At 44.2% G+C, this 19,184-nt stretch overlaps 1 protein-coding gene across 1 annotated transcript in view; it reads right to left on the reverse strand.

Annotated features, from left to right (window-relative positions):
* Window positions 1-19,184, reverse strand: part of vps13b (vacuolar protein sorting 13 homolog B) — a gene marked incomplete at its 3' end in the record, with an annotated part of 144,926 nt that overhangs the window by 65,642 nt on the left and 60,100 nt on the right. The window contains 9 exon segments of the mRNA XM_079445862.1: window positions 2,824-2,938; window positions 4,021-4,180; window positions 4,616-4,831; window positions 7,291-7,502; window positions 7,580-7,595; window positions 7,599-7,636; window positions 7,639-7,702; window positions 7,706-7,801; window positions 18,527-18,654. Of these exon segments, the coding sequence (XP_079301988.1) occupies window positions 2,824-2,938; window positions 4,021-4,180; window positions 4,616-4,831; window positions 7,291-7,502; window positions 7,580-7,595; window positions 7,599-7,636; window positions 7,639-7,702; window positions 7,706-7,801; window positions 18,527-18,654 (1,045 nt within the window).

Consider the following 19,184-nt stretch of genomic DNA (forward strand, 5'->3'; position numbering starts at 1 on the left):
AGAGCTCTGATTGGCTTGCTGTTTGATTGGAAGCTGGTGAAAAGGATTCTGGGAGCAGAGAGAAGAGAAATCACTACAGGACTGAACATGAGAGAGCACACACACACACACACACACACTCCCGAAAACACACACTCTCTGTCTTTAGTCTGTGCGGTTCAGTTCATGAGTGAACAAAACAAGTTATTACAGCCATCATTAATAGCTTTAAATTTAAACAATGAATTGGAAAAGACACAACTTTTATTGTCTTATGTATAATTTAAATGTTTGTATATAACTCAAATGTTCATTTTTATTTGAGTGTTTATTTAATTTAAATATATATAGTGATTGAATTTAACAGTTTGGACTCCTTTAATAAAAACCATTTGATATTATAGTGATGAACTGACAGAGATTGTTTTTCCATAAGAAAAATTGATATGTAGCTAAACTATTTCCAAATGAATCGATATTAAATCAAAGCAAATCATAAAATCTGTATCAATACTCTACCCCAATGCCCTACTATTGTTCATGCTAATGGAACCAGAAGTGCATGATGGGATTGGTGTTGACTTTGGAAGAGAGCCTGAGATCTGGGTCCCTGTGGAGCGTGACAGAGAGCAGCAGCATGCGAGCGAGCGTTTCTCCGGAGCTGCAGGGTCTCACCGCAGGCGTCTCCTTGCACTGCAGGATCACTCCGTCATAGAGCCAGCGCTCAGCAGGCCAGCAGGCCTACAACACACACTAGCTCTGAGTGAAAACACTGGGAAAACACTGCACCGAGTCACTTCACTGACCTACACGCTTCTCTCTGCTCCCCAACACATCACAGTAAACCTCAGACCTGCTGAGAGACAGTGTGTGTGCGCGCGTGTGTGTGAGTGAGAGCGTGCGTGTGCGTGTGAGTGAGTGCGTTTGTGTGTGTGCGTGTGTGTGAGTGAGTGTGCGTGCGAGTTTGTATGTGTGCGTGCGTGTGAGTGAGTGTGCATGCGTGCGAGTGTGTGTGCGTGTGAGTGAGTGTGCGTGCGTGCGAGTGTGTGAGTGTGCGTGCGAGTGTGTGTGTGTGCGAGTGTGAGTGCGTGTGTGAGTGCGTTTGTGTGTGTGCGTGTGTGTGAGTGAGTGTGCGTGCACGTTTGTGTGTGTGCGTGCGTGTGAGTGAGTGTGCGTGCGAGTGAGTGCGTGTGTGAGTGAGTGCGTTTGTGTGTGTGCGTGCGTGTGAGTGAGTGTGCGTGCGTGCGTGATTGAGTGCGTTTGTGTGTGTGTGTGCGAGTGTGAGTGCGTGTGTGAGTGCGTTTGTGTGTGTGCGTGTGTGTGAGTGAGTGTGCGTGCGCGTTTGTGTGTGTGCGTGCGAGTGAGTGAGTGTGCGTGCGAGTGAGTGCGTGTGTGAGTGAGTGCGTTTGTGTGTGTGCGTGTGAGTGAGTGTGCGTGCGTGAGTGAGTGCGTTTGTGTGTGTGCGTGTGTGTGAGTGAGTGTGCGTGCACGTTTGTGTGTGTGCGTGTGTGTGAGTGAGTGTGCGTGCCAGTGAGTGCATGTGTGAGTGAGTGCGTTTGTGTGTGTGCGTGAGTGAGTGTGCGTGCGCATTTGTGTGTGTGCGTGCGTGTGAGTGTGCGTGCGTGCGAGTGTGTGAGTGTGTGTGTGCGTGCGAGTGTGTGTGTGTGTGTGTGCGTGCGAGTGTGTGTGTGTGTGCGTGCGAGTGTGTGAGTGCGTGTGTGTGCGTGTGTGAGTGCGTGTCTGTGTGTGTGTGCGGTTGTGCGTGTGTGTGTGTATGTGCGTGCGTGTGAGTGAGTGTGCGTGCGTGCGAGTGTGTGAGTGTGTGTGCGTGCAAGTGTGTGAGTGTGTGTGTGTGTGTGTGTGAGTGTGTGTGTGTGTGTGTGCGTGTGTGAGTGCGTGCCTGTGTGTGTGTGCGGTTGTGTGTGTGTGCGTGCGAGTGTGTGAGTGCGTGTGTGTGTGTTTTTGTGACAAATGAGGACATAAATGTGTATAATGACACAGGTATGACAGGTATTACAAAGTGAAGGTGACTTTTCAGGATATTGCCCCATGTCCCCACTTTTCAAAACACTTATAAATCATACAGAGGGAGGTTTTTTGGGGGGAAAGTAGAAATGGACAGTCTCCTGTGAGGGCTAAGTTTAGGTGTAGGGCAATAGCACACACAGTTTGTTCAGTATAAAAACCATTACGCCTATGAGATGAACCCACTTTTCACAAAAACAAACGTATGTGTGTGTGTGTGTGTGTGAGTTAAGGATGCACCGAATGGCCTGACTCAAGAACGGGGTCTCAAAAATGACCAAAAAATATTTTTATTTTACTAACTTGTTAATTAAGTTAAATTGTGCTTGGTATAATATCTGCTAAAATAAAAATAAAATTCAGTGTTAAATATTTTGAAATTGTTGTTTTGTAATTGATGTTTTTATTTGAGAAGCAAGAAAAAACAGTAAAAAGCTAATTTTTTCTATTTAATTTATGCAATGGTGAAAAAAATTGGCAAAGCACATGGGGAAAAAACGTGAAAAACAGTGTTCGGTACTAAGCTTTCGGACCAGTGTTTCATTTTGTTCAGTTTCAGCCAAGAATTTTCATTACGGTGCAGCCCTAGTGAGAGTATTTGTGAGTATGAGTGTGTGTATGTGTGTGTGTGTGTGTGTGTGTGTGTGTGTGTGAGTGAGTGAGTGAGTGAGTGTGTGTGTGTGAGCATGAGTGTGTGTGTGTGTGTGAGTATGAGTGTGTGTGTGAGCATGAGTGTGTGTGTGAGCATGAGTGTGTGTGTGAGCATGAGTGTGTGTGTGAGCATGCGTGTGTGTGAGTATGAGTGTGTGTTGCACTCACCTGCTTCTGTAGTGATCTATGTGGAAGCTGCCCACTTTACACTTCACCTTTGTATAAACGTCCTGAACGTCCACAGACGAGCTCATGTCCTCCATCTCTGCTATCACACACAGCTCTGAAACACACACACACACACACACAGATGTGTATATCTCTTTACACAACACATTTTATAAAGCAGCTTTACAGAAATTCATAAAGATAATGTTTGTAATCTCTCTAGTCACACTGATGAGTTCAGAGCTGCTGATAGCAAAGTTTACATTTTTAAGACAATAGAAACCATCAACCGGATGAAATTAGATTTATGACATTATTGCATTTGGTTGCAGTTTATAACATACAAACATAATTACTATTAGCTGAGGAATGAAAAACTGCATTTGATGCAGAATAATGGAGGAATGATGAGCTCAGTTCTCCTCTGAATATACAGTGACAATAATAAAGCAGATACACACACTCACACACACACTCACACACACACACACTGCAGATGCGCAGCAGGAGACGCTCTTCATTTCACTTGTTCTGCATCAGCAGCAGGTCAGAGGTCTGCTCGTTCTGTACGTGTGTGTATGTGTGACCGGAGGATCATGTCAGTTCTCTGTCAATCTCTGCTTGTTCTGCTCTCCGGGCAGCTGTGATCCCTGCAGCCCGAGAGCCCAGAGCCACTTCCTGTTTCCTGATTGATGGGGCGACGCGTCCATTCAGCACCAAACAGCCCCAAGAAAAACAACAACAAACAACAGCAGCAGCGGTGCGGCGAGAGCTCAAAGTGTTCCTCTGCACTTCCCCTCCGCACACGACACATCTCAGCACAGCTGCGTGTCACAGGCCTGACAGGAGGCCAAGATCAAGCTTTCCTTCCTCAACCCTCCGCCTCGCTCTGCTTAAAACATCAGCCGCTACAGCAGCGCCGGGCGCTTGTGACCCAATCACTCTCGCCACATACAGAGACCGTCATAGGCACAGTGACCCGGTGCTCTGAGAGTTTATCTGTGTGTGTGTGTGTGTGTGAGAGTTCATCTGTGTGTGTGTGTGTGTGTGTGTGTGTGTGTGTGTGTGTGAGAGTTCATCTGTGTGTGTGTGTGTGTGTGTGTGTGTGTGAGAGTTCATCTGTGTGTGTGTGTGAGAGTGAGTGAGTGAGTGAGCGTGCGCATGCGTGTGTGATGTGTGTGTGTGTGTGGTCAGTACCGTTGTTCCTGGGCTCGGAGAACAGCTGAAGTGTGAGTTTAGGCAGCATCCACTGCATCCAGACGCTGAGTTTTCCGCTGGCGTCACTGATGCTGCAGGTCTTCTGCTCCAGAGTCATGGTCTCACCGGCCGCTGGGTCCTCGGTGTGCGCCGAATCCCCCTGAAACACACACACACACACACACACGGGTCACACACTCTCCCTTACACAGGCAAAAGGAGTGAGTTATTATATTCTCATGAAACAACAAGAGAAAGTTTATTGAAGCAGTGAGTCATTCTTGAGTTCATGTTGATTCGTCCCGACTCTAAAAATCTTGTTTCCTAAGTTTCAGAAAACATTTTGTCTTCCATTAAAGCGTACGCAATTACGAAATGTCCTTTTCATGAGTGGGTAAACATTTTACCAAATGTATTATATTGATTTTAAAAATATTAGTTAAACAGATACTTTTATATATTTGTATTTCCAAAAATTATTTTATGTCTGTGTGTGAATTACATATATATATACACACACACACACGTTACATACATACACACGCACATAAATCTCATCAGTCTGTGAGAGGTGAAGAGGTGCGTGACCTCTGACCTCTGTAGGAGAGCCCAGGTCAGCTGACGGGCTGCAGGTGCTGGTGTCCGGCGGGATGGTGCCCAGGCTGCTGTGGACAGGTGACGAGGGTCCAGCGGGGGGCGCCGAGGAGTCTGGGAATCCGGCTGACGCTCTCTGAGCTCCTCTGCTCTGCATCCGGTCAAACACACTGAAGATCTGACTCCATCGACACCACAAACCAAACACCAGCTGGACCTGAGACACACCAGAGCTGGAGTCAACACTCTTCATGGCTTCAATTTACAGAATTTATGACACGAACTGAACGCATTAAGATCTTCTAAAGAGCCGCAGATTGAAGCTGAATGTTGAGTAACTTCCTGCTAAATCATAACACAATGAAACGCTTGTAGAAACGAGCGGTTTGACGTCAATCGTCTGGTGTCTCGTCGCTCTGCTGTGCTTCCAGAAGAGCATCATCAGCACATCCTCTGAGTTCAGGAAGATCAGACGCTCATGTTCATGAGCCAATCACTGTCCTCAGCTGCTGACGGCTCTATAAATAAACTCAAACACAGCAGCTGAGTCTAACTAGTGTGATAACACAAAACATGACCAACATCTGCTGAGAGAAACCACTATAGAAACGCTGTGTGTGTGTGTGTGTGTGTGTGTGTGTGTGTGAAGAGCGTCTCATCCGTGAGCTCATCGCTGGAGTTCAGCTGGATTCTCCACTCAGGATCAGAGAGCTTCAGTTCGGATTCACACACAAGTCTTAGAAAAATAAGCAGAAATCAGAGGATAGATCCCACTGAACACACACACACACAGTCAGCCGCCTGCATACCATCAGAACATCACAGAAGATCTTCAGCGTCTCACTGATCTGCTGCAGTGATGATCTTCTCTCAGGATTCACCTGAAGCTAGTGACAGCGCTGATGGTCTCGGTCTTTCTCTATCCTGTCGTCATCATATCAGCCTTTACTTCACATTTTTTCACACAGAAACCCACCAGTTTTATAGACTGGCCCAGAGACTGAGCAGGATCATTTTCCTGATCATCAATCCCAATCATTTTTTCCTCCTGCTGGTTTTCCTTCATCTCGCTGCAGTTCTGATTTTTGTTTTGGGCAGCTATTATTTAACACGCGTTTCTTTTCAGCTCGCAGCTGACGGCACGGAGAGAGTGGCAGCCAATCAGCTCGCTGCAATCAGCGGCGCTCGCAGATCTGCGCTCAGATACGTCAACATTCATTTCACACGGACCCAAACAACGAGATGCTCCATCCGAGAGCAGACGCGAGCGCCGGCGTTCAGAACAAACAGTCTGAGTCTCATGTTTCCAGAGAGGATCGAGTGAATCGTGTGTTTGTGAGCGTTCATGTCTCCGCCGGTGAAGCGTGACTCAGGACAGGATTCGACGGTGAGGACGACTCCACTCCAATGGGTCACGCAACACTTACATTCATTAACCCTGTACATGCAATTCTTTTATTATTAAATAAAATATACTGCATTTCTAGAAAACACAGAAAATAAATGATTATTGTTGAGCTCTGTATCAAAGCTGTGAATCTGTCACTGGTATGAGCAATGGACTGAATCAGTGCAATGATTCCACAGAACTGACTGATATTCAACAACAAAAGAAAGATGTGTGACCTCTGCTGGCAAAATGAGTCACAATGAGCAAATTTTCAAAAATGAGTTATTTTGATTTTGACACTCTCCATTAAAACACCTTCAAAATGATATATGATTTGTTGAAATCGGCTAAAAAAATGCCTGAGCTACAGCCGTTTGAAGTCGATAGAATCAGCGGTCAGTTCTGAGAAAAATCAAGCTAAAGTTTTCTGAAGGTTCCAAAGCAAAATCACCAGCAACACTGCATCTTTTCCTCCAATTCTTTTCTTAATAATAATTACTGTTTTGATAAATCACAATATAGCTTTATTTTTTATTTTATCTTTGTTATTATAAATTAGAACAGATCCAACAAATCAGTATACAAATATAACAGAGAAACAAATAATGCTTGCCTTTCATTTTACATCTAAACAAAAGCATTCAAGTAAGAAAAACTAAATCCACTTAGTGTGTTCATTACAAATAAATTGATTATTAAAACTACAAAAGCAGTTCAATCAAGAGCAGCAAGTGATTCTCTCTTTTCTTTTATTGTTAGATTAACATAACAATGAGACAGACGGCCTATATTAACACTTACTGTACTGCACGGATCTAATATAATGTTACACATCAAATGTTTTTCCTCAACAGTTCCCCAAATGTTCACTTAAGACATAACAGATTGTGTTTGTGTGAACACTTAAATACTGTAATTCTGTGTATATATACAGCGCACTAAATGAAAGCATGGCTACTCCAGAGACGGGCTCAAGGGGTTTTCCCGAACCTGTGTCGAGAGCTCGAGTTAGGTGAAACCTCTCATTTTAAAAATTCGCTCTGCTTTTTCCTGTTCAGTTTAACAGGTTAAAAGAACTTATCAGTCCAATCGTTCAGAGGAGAAACAAGAACTACTGGGACTGTATCTCCGCAGGGGGACGTCTGATGATTACACTATGGTTCTTGGCAACAGGTAAGCAAGCTAAAGGTTATCCGTTATTTGAATATTACATTACAACGCTTTTCCAGTTGTGTTTCTGTATTTATTCAGAGAATGCAGTGGGCTGATGGGAAATGCTGCAGTACCTGAGGGTTGGAGCATCTGAGGTGCACCGGCTGCAGATCCACATGCAGACACATGATGAAGGCGTCTTTGCTCTCGGGCTGCAGTTTGGGAGCGGTGAGCGCCAGTGTGGAGGTGCAGCCCACCGGATCCAGCACGCTGAGAGACCGCTGCGGTCCCAGGAGAGAGTAGACGCTCAGCCGACTCACACACACCGTCCAGGGGAACGCATCGCCTGCACACACACACACACACAAGGGTCACACTCGTGCTGCAGAGCACAGGGAGAGGAACAGATAGCGGCGCTCGTACCCTCCTCCAGCACGGGTCAGCGCACCGTGAACGGGACGTCCTGTAGCGGCTCCATGCGCTCAACACACTGATCTGCGGCAGACACAGCACAAGCGTCCCCGGCAAACACACCTGACTGTGATACTAGCTGCGCACGGTGCCCGGGATATCCCCACACACCAGCCTGCTGGGAGACGGGAGGCTTTCTGATGGCATGAACACACAGCACGACTGCAGATCCACCTGCACACACACACACACACACACACACAGAGGACAGCTGAGTGTTAAGAGACGAGTGTGTGTGGCCGCAAGAGCATTACCTCTGCTCACACTCATTCACACACACACACACACACACACACACACACACACACACACACACACACACACACTCACAAACACACACACGGAGTACCTCAAGGCTCAGTACTAGGGCCGTTACATGTTACCCTTGGGAAATATTATCAGGAAACATGGTGTTAGCTTTCACTGTTACGCTGATGATACTCAGCTCTATATTTCTGACCCAATGAAACTTACCAATTTGCAAAACAAACGGAATGTATAGTTGATATCAAAAACTGTATGACTAGCAATTTCTTACTGCTAAATTCTGAAAAAACAGAGGGTGTTAATTATTGAACCAAAAACTTTTGCATGTAATAACCTAGATCACTGTCTAATACTTGATGGCTGCTCTGTCAATTATCCGTCATCAGTTAGGAACCTAGGCGTACTTTTTGATAGCAATCTTTCCTTTAAAAAACATGTTTCTAACATTTGTAAAACTGCATTTTTCCATCTTAAAAATATATCTAAATTGCGACCTATGCCCTCAAAGTCAAAAGCAGAAACATTAATTCATGCGTTCATGACCTTGAGGCTAGATTATTGTAATGCTTTATTGGGTGGGTGCTCTGCACGTTTAATAAACAAACTCCAGCTGGTTCAAAATGCAGCAGCTAGAGTCCTTACTAGAACCAGGAAGTATGACCACATTAGCCCGGTTCTGTCAACACTGCACTTGCTCCCTATCAAACATCGTATACGTTTTAAGATCTTGCTAATTACCTATAAGGCCCTGAATGGTTTGGCACCTCAGTATTTGAGTGAGCTCTAATCGCACTATAGTCCTGCGATCTCAAAACTCTGGCCATTTGATAATACCTAGAATATCAAAATATCGCACACACACGCACTCACACTGATTCCCGGAGGTCTCCGGCGCTCACAGAAGCTGGCGGTGAGCTGGTAATCAGGTCAAATAAACTGTGAAAGCACAGCGGGTGTGTTTGTTTCTGCTGGACGCTCCATAACGGAAAGCGCATGTGTTTAATAATCACTGAATCAGGTGAGATTTCACCACACGTCACTTCCACAGAGTCAGGAAACTGTCCGACTGCATGATGAGAGCTGAACACCAGTGATTAAAGACATCAGAACTTGTCTGAGCAACTAGTTAACCAAAGGGACAACCAGTCTGTCTTTTAACATTCAAATGAGATCAATCACGCAACTGACTGAAAGAAAGGAGCAGTTTTGACCAGTCTTAAGTGAAGTGGTTCATGCAAGCGGCCGCTGATGAAAGTGAAGTAGTCTCGGAGGTGAACTGCACTGATACTTCACAATGAGACATGAATCTCTTTAGGCAGTACTTGACTTCATCCTAAACTCAAAAAATAAAAAAATAAAAAAACACTTTCCCTCTATCTTTCTCTCCGCTTACTAGCTTGTACTTATTTGAACAATGACTGAGACTTGGTGTTACGAGCACTTCCTCTGTCTGATTGCCTCCTCAAGATGAATCGCTTTTTGTATTCCCCAATTGGAAGTTGCTTTGGATAAAAGCGTCTGCCAAATGACTAAATGTAAATGTAAATTAATCGAGTTCAGTGCTGACTTCAATGGCTGGTTTCCGAGGCGGATACTTGAGCACTGAGCGCCTGGTGATCGCCTGGAGCTACGAAATCAGCATAGCAAATTTACCAAATAGGTGCTCTCTTTATAAATAACCCGCAGATTTTAGTTTTAAACAACTACATTTTTGCCTGAAAAACTACATTTGATGACACAATAACAGTAATATTATGCAGGTTTTTAGGCAATGACGTTTCACAAGTCCATAAGAACAGACAAGAACGCATATTGAGAAACGGCTATTGTCTGTGTGAAAATATAAAATGATAAAATACACTGTTATATTTTTTGTGTTTACGCACTCTGATGTAAATAAGCCCAAAACTCATGGACAGAAGAGCGGAACGACTGAAGAAGAAGCTCCTTGTATCATGCAAAAATTATGATTCTAGTCAACCAATCAACATCCTGCAGTGAGTTTAGCCCCACCCCTTTGGTACCCTTTGCTGTGCTAGGTACCCAAACGGAAGGGTACCAAAAAAGTGGTACGGTATGGTTCGCTATTTTGGTACAATTCACAGCTTCTGACAATGGAAACAGACATAATTGCATAGCGTACCGTACTGTACTGAACCGTACTGCTCAGTGTAAACGAGCCATAATTCCTCACGACACATCTGCTGCGTCCTGTGAGCCACACTAAACACAGAGAAAATATCCTGTTCATTAATGCGCGGCAGCTAAGTGGACCTGCGTTACTGCGATTTTCCATGGACACGGCCGTCTGTTAGCGCAGATCCACTTTCAGTTTTGGTAGCAACCTGCTGCTGTGAACACACTCGAGTCAAATATAACACAAATACCTCATGACAGAATCCCTGGCACAGAAGAGAACAACACCAACACACCAAGAGTCAGAGAGACCAGCAGAGTGACCACAGTGGTCCACACACACCTCACACACACACAAACCTCACAGTCAACCCCACACACACCTCACAGTCAACCACACACACACACACCTCACAGTCAACCACACACACACACACACCTTTGAGTGCAGGTGAGGACACATTCGAGCTGCATTCGGTGCAGGTGCAGCTGGAGCTGGAGGCCGTGGAGAAGCAGGCCCAGCTGAGAGAACGGAGAGCCGCGCTGGAAACATCCCGGGCTGACGCTCACAAGTCCGGGGCAAGTATACAGCATGCTGCTAACACTCCCACCACCTCTACTCCATGTGTTTCCCTGCACAGACCCTGTGCACCCAGGACGCGATCTTCCCAGATGTCCTTCACTCCGGTGCCGGGACGCCATGGACCCTGGGTGCACCAGCAGCGGAAGACGCAAGCCAGGCCCCGGGTGACGGCCTCTCTGCCTCCGGTCTTCGAGATCTCCACCCGGAACCGCTTCGTTCCCCTCCGCGAGACGGAACGCGACGCTGTGATCGTCGGAGACTCCATCGTCCTGCACATCCTTGCTACGTTAGCTGAAGGTAAAGTGCACACTCACTGTTTCCCCGGTGCTCGTGTTCTCGATGTTTCTGCACAGATACCCGCGATCCTGAAGGGCGACAAGAGCATCGTTGCTGTCGTGCTGCATGCGGGGGTTAACGAAACCAAGCTGCGGCAGACGGAGACACTGAAGAGGGACTTCAGGAGCCTGATTGAGACGGTACACAGCACATCGCCCGCGACGACGATCATCATGTCAGGACCGCTTCCCACGTATCGACGAGGACACGAAAGGTTCAGTAGACTGTTTGCTTTAAACGAATGGTTATTGTCATGTCAAGTCAAGTCACCTTTATTTATATAGCACTTTTAACAATTTAAATTGTGTCAAAGCAACTGTACAATATCAAAAAAGGAAAATAGTGTGTCAATAATGTAAAATGAAAAGATAAAAAAAAAGATTTTCAGTTAAAGGCATTTCATTATTGAATTCAGTGATGTCATCATCCAGCTCAGTTCAGTTTAAATAGTGTCTTTGCAATCAGGTCGATGATATCGCTGGAAATGAAGCGTCCCCAACTAAGCAAGCCGGAGGCGACAGCGGCAAGGAACCAAACTCCATCGGTGACAGAATGGAGAAAAAAAACCTTGGGAGAAACCAGGCTCAGTCAGGGGGCCAGTTCTCCTCTGGTCATGATGTAAAGAACAGAAACTGCTCTAAGACGCTACGCTCCATCTGACTAGTAAGCCAATTCTCAAATAACTACTAAGATGACTTTTGTTCTACCCACTTAAAAGATAGAAGTACTTGCGTTGTCCAGTCTATACAGACTGTGTCAGTTCCCCGAATAGTGAGGTCAAAATATAAATTTAATGCAGGATCTAGAATCGTGATTAAACCAGAAAAACACAAAATAAATGAAGAAAAACTAATTTTAAAGCTTGGGCTCCTAAACATTAGATCACTCGCACCCAAAGCAGTTATTGTAAATAAAATGATCACAGATAATAATTTTGATGTACTCTGCCTGACTGAAACCTGGCTGAAACCAAATGAATATTTTGGTCTAAATGAGTCTACTCCACCAAGCTACTGTTATAAACATGAGCCCCGTCAGACTGGTCGTGGCGGCGGTGTGGCAACAATATATAGTGATATTCTCAATGTTACTCAGAAAACAGGATACAGGAGGTTTAACTCATTCGAACTACTTCTGCTTAATGTTACACTGTTAGATATGCAAAAGAAATCTCTCCTATCTCTTGCTCTGGCTACTGTGTATAGACCGCCAGGGCCATATACAGATTTCCTAAAAGAATTTGCAGATTTCCTCTCAGATCTATTGGTTAATGTTGATAAACTGCTAATTGTTGGAGATTTTAACATTCACGTTGATAATATAAATGATGCGTTAGGACTTGCGTTTACTGACCTAATAAACTCTTTTGGAGTCAAGCAAAACGTCACTGGGCCCACTCATCGTTTTAATCATACGCTAGATTTAATTATATCGCATGGAATTGACCTTACCGATATAGATATCGTACCTCAAAGTGATGATGTTACTGATCATTTCCTTGTCAAGTCAAGTCGAGCTTTATTGTCATTCCGCTACATGTGAGGACATACAGTGGAACAAAATGTCGTGCCTCGCAGGACCACGGTGCTACATAAATACAGACATACAACAATGAAGTAAAAAACACTATAAACCTATACACAACTAACCAACTGGTGGATTTAACTATATATATATATATATATATATATATATATATATATATATATATATATATATATATATATATATATATATATATATATATATATATATATATATATATATATATATATATATATATATATAAGTATTTACCCTATACAAACTAAAAGAATAACGGATAAAAAATACAAACTATACGAATGCTTCACATAAATATTTACCCCTATACAAATAAAAAAATAGAAGATAAAAAATACAAATCCATGTTTCAGGAGGTAGGGGTTTGCATGGGGTTTCAGAGGGGGGCGGGGTGGTTTGAGTTCAGGGCTCTCACAGCCTGGGGGAAAAAGCTGTTGAGCAGTCTGGCGGAGCGGGCTCTGATGCTCCGATACCGTCTTCCTGATGGTAGGAGCTGGAAGAGACTGTGGGAGGAATGGGTGGAGTCCTTCACGATGCTGTTGGTTTTGCTGGAGCATCGTGTAAGGAAAATATCCAGGATGGAGGGGAGAGGGGCACAGATGATCTTTGCAGCTGTGTTCAGTGTCCGCTGGAGGGTCTTGCGGTCAGCAGCGATGCAGTTCCCGTACCAGACAGTGATGCAGCTGGTCAGCACACTCTCAATGGTGCCTCTGTAGAATGTGGTGAGGATGGGTGGAGGGAGACTTGCTCTTTTCAGCCGGCGGAGAAAGTGTAGGCGCTGTTGTGCCTTTTTGGAGAGTGACATGGTGTTGGTAGTCCAGGTGAGATCCTCTGTGATGTGCACCCCCAGGAATTTAGTGCTGCTGACTCTCTCCACAGTCGAGCTGTCGATGGGCAGTGGGGGGGTAGTCAACGGAGTTTCTTCTGAAGTCCATCACAATCTCCTTTGTCTTCTCCACATTGAGGGACAGATGGTTAGTGCCACACCATTCAGGCAGCTGTGCCACTTCCTCTCTGTAGCGTGTTTCATCGCTGTTGCTGATGAGACCTACCACTGTTGTGTCATCAGCAAACTTGATGATGTGGTTGGAGCTGAACTTGGCAGTGCAGTTGTGGGTCAGCAGTGTGAAGAGCAACGGGCTGAGCACACAGCCTTGTGGGGTGCCTGTGCTCAGTGTGGTAGAGCTTTGGGTGTTGTGGCCGACATGGACTGACTGAGATCTTCCGGTTAGAAAGTCCAGGATCCAATTACACAGGGAATTGTTAAGGCCCAGCAGGTTTAGTTTATTTATGAGCTGTTGTGGGATTATTGTGTTGAATGCCGAGGTCAATGAACAGCATTCTAACATAGGAGTCTTTATTTTCTAGGTGGGTAAGAGCCAGGTGGAGGGTGGAGGAAATTGCATCATCTGTAGAGCGGTTTGGACGGTATGCAAACTGGAACGGGTCGAGTGTGTTGGGGAGTCTGGTTTTGATGTTGTGCATGACTAGCCTCTCAAAGCACTTCATCATGATTGGAGTCAGTGCTATGGGACGGTAGTCATTTAGACAGGACACAGGTGATTTCTTTGGTACCGGTATGATTGTTGTGGATTTGAGACATGTGGGGACGACTGCCTGGCTCAGCGAGGTATCCTAGATCCTAATCCTAGATAGGGTCTTCCTTACGTCGGCTGGAGACAGACAGAGCGCCCGGTCGTTGGGAGGTATGGGCAGTTTTTGTGCAGGTGTGTCATTCTGCATTTCAAACCGTGAATAAAAGTGGTTGAGTGCATCGGGGAGGGATTTGTCATCATCACAAGCCTGTGGCGGGGGCTTGTAGTCAGTGATGGTCTGAATGGCTTGACACAGGCTCTGTGTGTCTCTGCTGTCTGTGAAGTGGTTGTTGATTTTTTGAGCATATGACCGTTTTGCATTTTTGATGCCACAGGACAGACTGGCTCTTGCTGTTTTGAGGGCTGCTTTATCTCCTGATCTGAATGCTTCATCTCTGGTCTTTAGCACGAACCTCTGCTGTCATCCATGGCTTCTGGTTTGCACGTGTGGTGATGGTCTTGGTGACTGTCACATCATCAGTGCACTTTTTGATGTAAGCAGTCACAGTTTCAGTATACTCATGCAGGTCTGTGTGGTTGTTGTAGGTAGCTGCCTCTTTAAACATGTTCCAGTCTGTGTCCTGGAAGCAGTCCTGCAGTGCTGAGGTGGCATTGTCTGGCCATACTGTTATCTGTTTTTGAACCGGTTTGGCGAGTTTGAGAAGTGGTCTGTATGCTGGGATTAGCATAACAGTGATGTGGTCTGAGTACCCGAGGTGGGGGCGGGGTTCAGCCTTGTAAGAGTTCTTTACTGTTGTGTAAACAAAGTCCAGTGTGTTGTTTCCCCTTGTTGCACATGTTGGTAGAAATTTGGCAAAACTGTCTTTAAGTTTGCGTGGTTGAAGTCACCGGCTATGATGAAAAAGCCGCCGGGGTTATTTGTTTGTTGTTCACTGATGGCGCTGTACAGTTCAAGAAGCGCGTCCTTAGTGTTTGCACACGGGGGGATGTAAACCGCAACGATAACAATGGCCGTGAACTCCCGCGGCAGATAGAACGGTCGACACTTCACAACCATAAACTCCACCAGCGATGAACAGTGTTTTGATAATACCGCAGCATTGTTACACCAGTCTTTGTTGATATACACACAGAAAGCCACCTCCGCGGGTCTTACCAGACAGTGATGAATCACTATCCACTCGGAAGTTGGTTAGCCCGTGCAGCTGAATGGTGGAGTCCGGGATGTTGTCGTTTAGCCATGTTTCGGTGAAAACAAACACACAACAATCCCTTGCCTCATGCTGTGTAGACCGACTGAGTTGAATTAAGTCCAGTTTGTTTTCCAGAGAGCGAACGTTTGAGAGTATGAGCGATGGAAGAGCCGGTCTTGTGGGGTTAACGCTTAGCCTAGCTCGTATACCTCCGCGCTTACCGCGCTTCCGTCCTCTCTCACACCGCTTGCGACACTGCCTTGTGCGGGTAGCGTCAGTAGGTGAGGCCGCGGTCTCGAGGTCCGGCTCCAGCAGTAAACAAAGGCCTCGTAGCTTCTCAGTAGCCGCCGGCGAGAGTTGTTGTTAGTATGCGTTGCCGATATCCAAAAGACTTTGGCAATCATAGATGAGTTTTGGGGTGATTTCCTTATGAGTTAGCGGTAAACTGACACTATTTGGAGACGAACAGACACACAAGACAAAAGCACCATCTTTGGGACCCGGAGCAGCCGCTGCATCTGATCGTGCCGCCATCTTGGATCTACTTGTATCGTGCATGCTGCGTATTACTGATATTAGTTATATGGCTTTGCGTTATCGTCCGGGCAGAACTATTGTTCCAGCCACCAAAGACAGATTCACAAATAACCTGCCTGATTTATCTCAACTGCTCTGTGTACCCATAAATACACATGAACTAGACCAAATGACTAGCAACATGGGCACTATCTTCTCTAATACATTAGAAGCTGTTTCCCCCCTCAAATTGAAAAAGGTTAGAGAAAAACGTACTGCGCCATGGTACAACAGTTATACCCATTCTCTCAAGAAAGAAACTCGTAACCTTGAGCGCAAATGGAGAAAAACTAACTTGGAAGTTTTTAGAATTGCATGGAAAAACAGTATGTCCAGCTATAGACAGGCTCTAAAAGCTGCCAGGGTAGAGCATATCCGCAAACTCATAGATAATAACCAAAACAATCCAAGGTTCTTATTTAGCACAGTGGCTAGACTAACAAATAAACAGACACCACCCGATCTAAATATTCCCTCACAGTTTAATAGTCATGACTTTATGAATTTCTTTACTGATAAAATAGATAACATCAGAAATACAATATCAAATGTAGATTCTACTGTGTCTAGTATTTCAGCTTCATTCATCGCACCCAAAGAAAAACTGCAGTGCTTTACAACTATAGGACAGGAATAAACTTATCAGTGCATCTAAACCAACAACGTGTTTATTAGATCCTGTACCTACTAAACTACTGAAAGAGTTGTTACCTGTAGCAGAAGAACCGCTTCTCAATATTATTAACTCATCGTTATCTTTAGGTCACGTCCCAAAACCATTCAAGGTGGCGGTTATTAAGCCTCTTATTAAGAAACCACAACTAGATTCTAATGAACTGGCAAATTACAGACCCATTTCAAATCTTCCGTTTATGTCTAAAATTTTAGAAAAAGTTGTGTCTGCTCAATTGTGCTCCTTCTTGCAAAAGAATGATCTCTATGAAGAATTTCAGTCAGGTTTCAGGCCTCACCATAGTACAGAAACTAAACTTACTTACTAAATTACAAATGACTTGCTTCTTGCTTCAGACCAAGGCTGCATCTCATTGCTAGTATTACTTGACCTTAGTGCTGCGTTCGACACTATAGACCATAATATACTCATAGATCGATTACAAAACTACACTGGTATTCAAGGACAGGCTTTAAGATGGTTTAGATCCTACCTGTCCGATCGCTACCACTTTGTTCATTTAAACGGGGCGTCATCTCAATTATCACCAGTAAAGTATGGAGTACCACAAGGATCTGTCCTAGGTCCTCTGCTATTTTCAATATACATGTTGCCCCTTGGAAATATTATTAGAAAATACGGGATTAGTTTTCATTGCTATGCTGATGATACTCAATTATATATCTCAACAAGACCAGATGAAACTTCTCAACTATCTAAGCTAATAGATTGTGTAAAAAATGTAAAAGATTGGATGACCAATAATTTCCTCCTATTAAATTCAGATAAGACAGAGATATTACTTATCGGACCAAAAAAAACAGGACACAGAATCTCTTGGATTACAATTAGCAACTAGATGGATGTACTGTTACGTCCTCTAAAGTAAAAAATCTGGGTGTTATATTAGACAGCAACTTGTCCTTTGAAAATCATATTTCCCATGTTACAAAAACAGCATTCTTCCATCTTAGAAACATTGCCAAGCTTCGAGACATGTTACCTGTTTCTGATGCAGAAAAGCTAGTTCATGCATTCATGACCTCTAGACTGGACTATTGTAATGCACTGCTAGCTGGTTGTCCTGCATCTTCAATAAACAAGCTACAGATAGTCCAAAATGCAGCGGCTAGAGTTCTTACCAGGTCAAGAAAATATGATCATATTACCCCAATTTTACAGTCTCTGCACTGGCTACCTATTCAGTTCTGTATCATTTACAAAATATTATTACTTGCCTATAAGGCCCTAAATGGTTTAGCTCCTGCGTACCTAACTTGTCTTCTACCACGCTACAATCCAACCCGCTCTCTAAGGTCACAAAACTCTGGACTTTTGGTAGTACCTAGGATAGCAAAGTCCACTAAAGGAGGTAGAGCTTTTTCACATTTGGCTCCCAAACTCTAGAATAGCCTTCCTGATAACGTTCGGGGTTCAGACACACTCTCTATGTTTAAATCTAGATTAAAGACACATCTCTTTAGCCAAGCATTCACATAATGCATCTTATAATCTTGTACTGCAGTTATATCTGATCAAATGTACATTATTATTATTCTTTAGCTTGGGTTGAACAAATCATTTTTGCTTAGATGGAACAGCAGCTACGCTAATTATGTCTCTATTTGTTTCTCTGTTGATTAACATCCCGTGGTAACTAGGAATTACAGAAGCTTCAGTCTGGATCCAACCCTTAAATGATCTGAGATGACCGAACACCTGAGAAAAGATAATGCCAACCCCTCAGAGGACCTCAGAGGATGCCAACGCTCAGACAACATACACAATTACCTAATATTGCCATAAGTTAAATATATTAAGGTTCTGCAATATATAAATATATTGTGGAAACTTAATTACCTCTAGAGCTGCTTTGCAACGATTTGTGTCGTAAAAAGCGCTGTACAAATAAACTTGAACTTGAACACCTCACAGTCAACCACACACACACACACATACACACACACACAGTTCACAGTCAACCATACACACACACACACTGACACACACACTCACCTGTAGCGTGAGGCATTTGACAGTGTTCCAGGTGTGTGTTATCAGGTTCTTCATGTGTTCTTCTGGACTCACGTGAGATTCTTCAGATGATGGAAAAACCTTCACTGGAGCAGAGAACGGCCTAGACTCTACACACACACATACACACACTGTTAATGCAGACAGATTCAGATCGTTCTTCATGTTCATAACACACGCAATCTTGTGTGTGTGTGTGTGTGTGTGTGTGTACGGATACAGCTAAAGCTGCACATACAAATCAAACAATTATTTACAGGAAGAAAAGAGAAGGAAGTCGCGTTAAGACCAGCTTTTGTGTGTGTGTGTGTGTGGGGATTGTGTTTCTGTTAATGAAAACCACACTGCAGTAACGCATAGACTCTGAGAGGCTTTTGATTACACTGGGAAATTATCAACATCTGCAGTGTGAAGGTCAAACCATCTCCAGCAGCTCCTGCAGACAAGAAACATGCAAACCAGCCCAAACCTCCCACACCACACCACCTGATGAAGCAGCAGAGCCACTCCACAAACACTCTTTACATATAAACGCTTTATATATATATCAAATAAAGTTCATATATCACTTGCAAAATATTAAACAAATTAAGAAATATATTACAAATGCAATTACAGTATTCTATTTTAAAATAGTATT

Source organism: Barbus barbus (genome assembly GCF_936440315.1).
Source record: "Barbus barbus genome assembly, chromosome: 21".
Taxonomy (NCBI): Eukaryota; Metazoa; Chordata; class Actinopteri; order Cypriniformes; family Cyprinidae; genus Barbus; species Barbus barbus.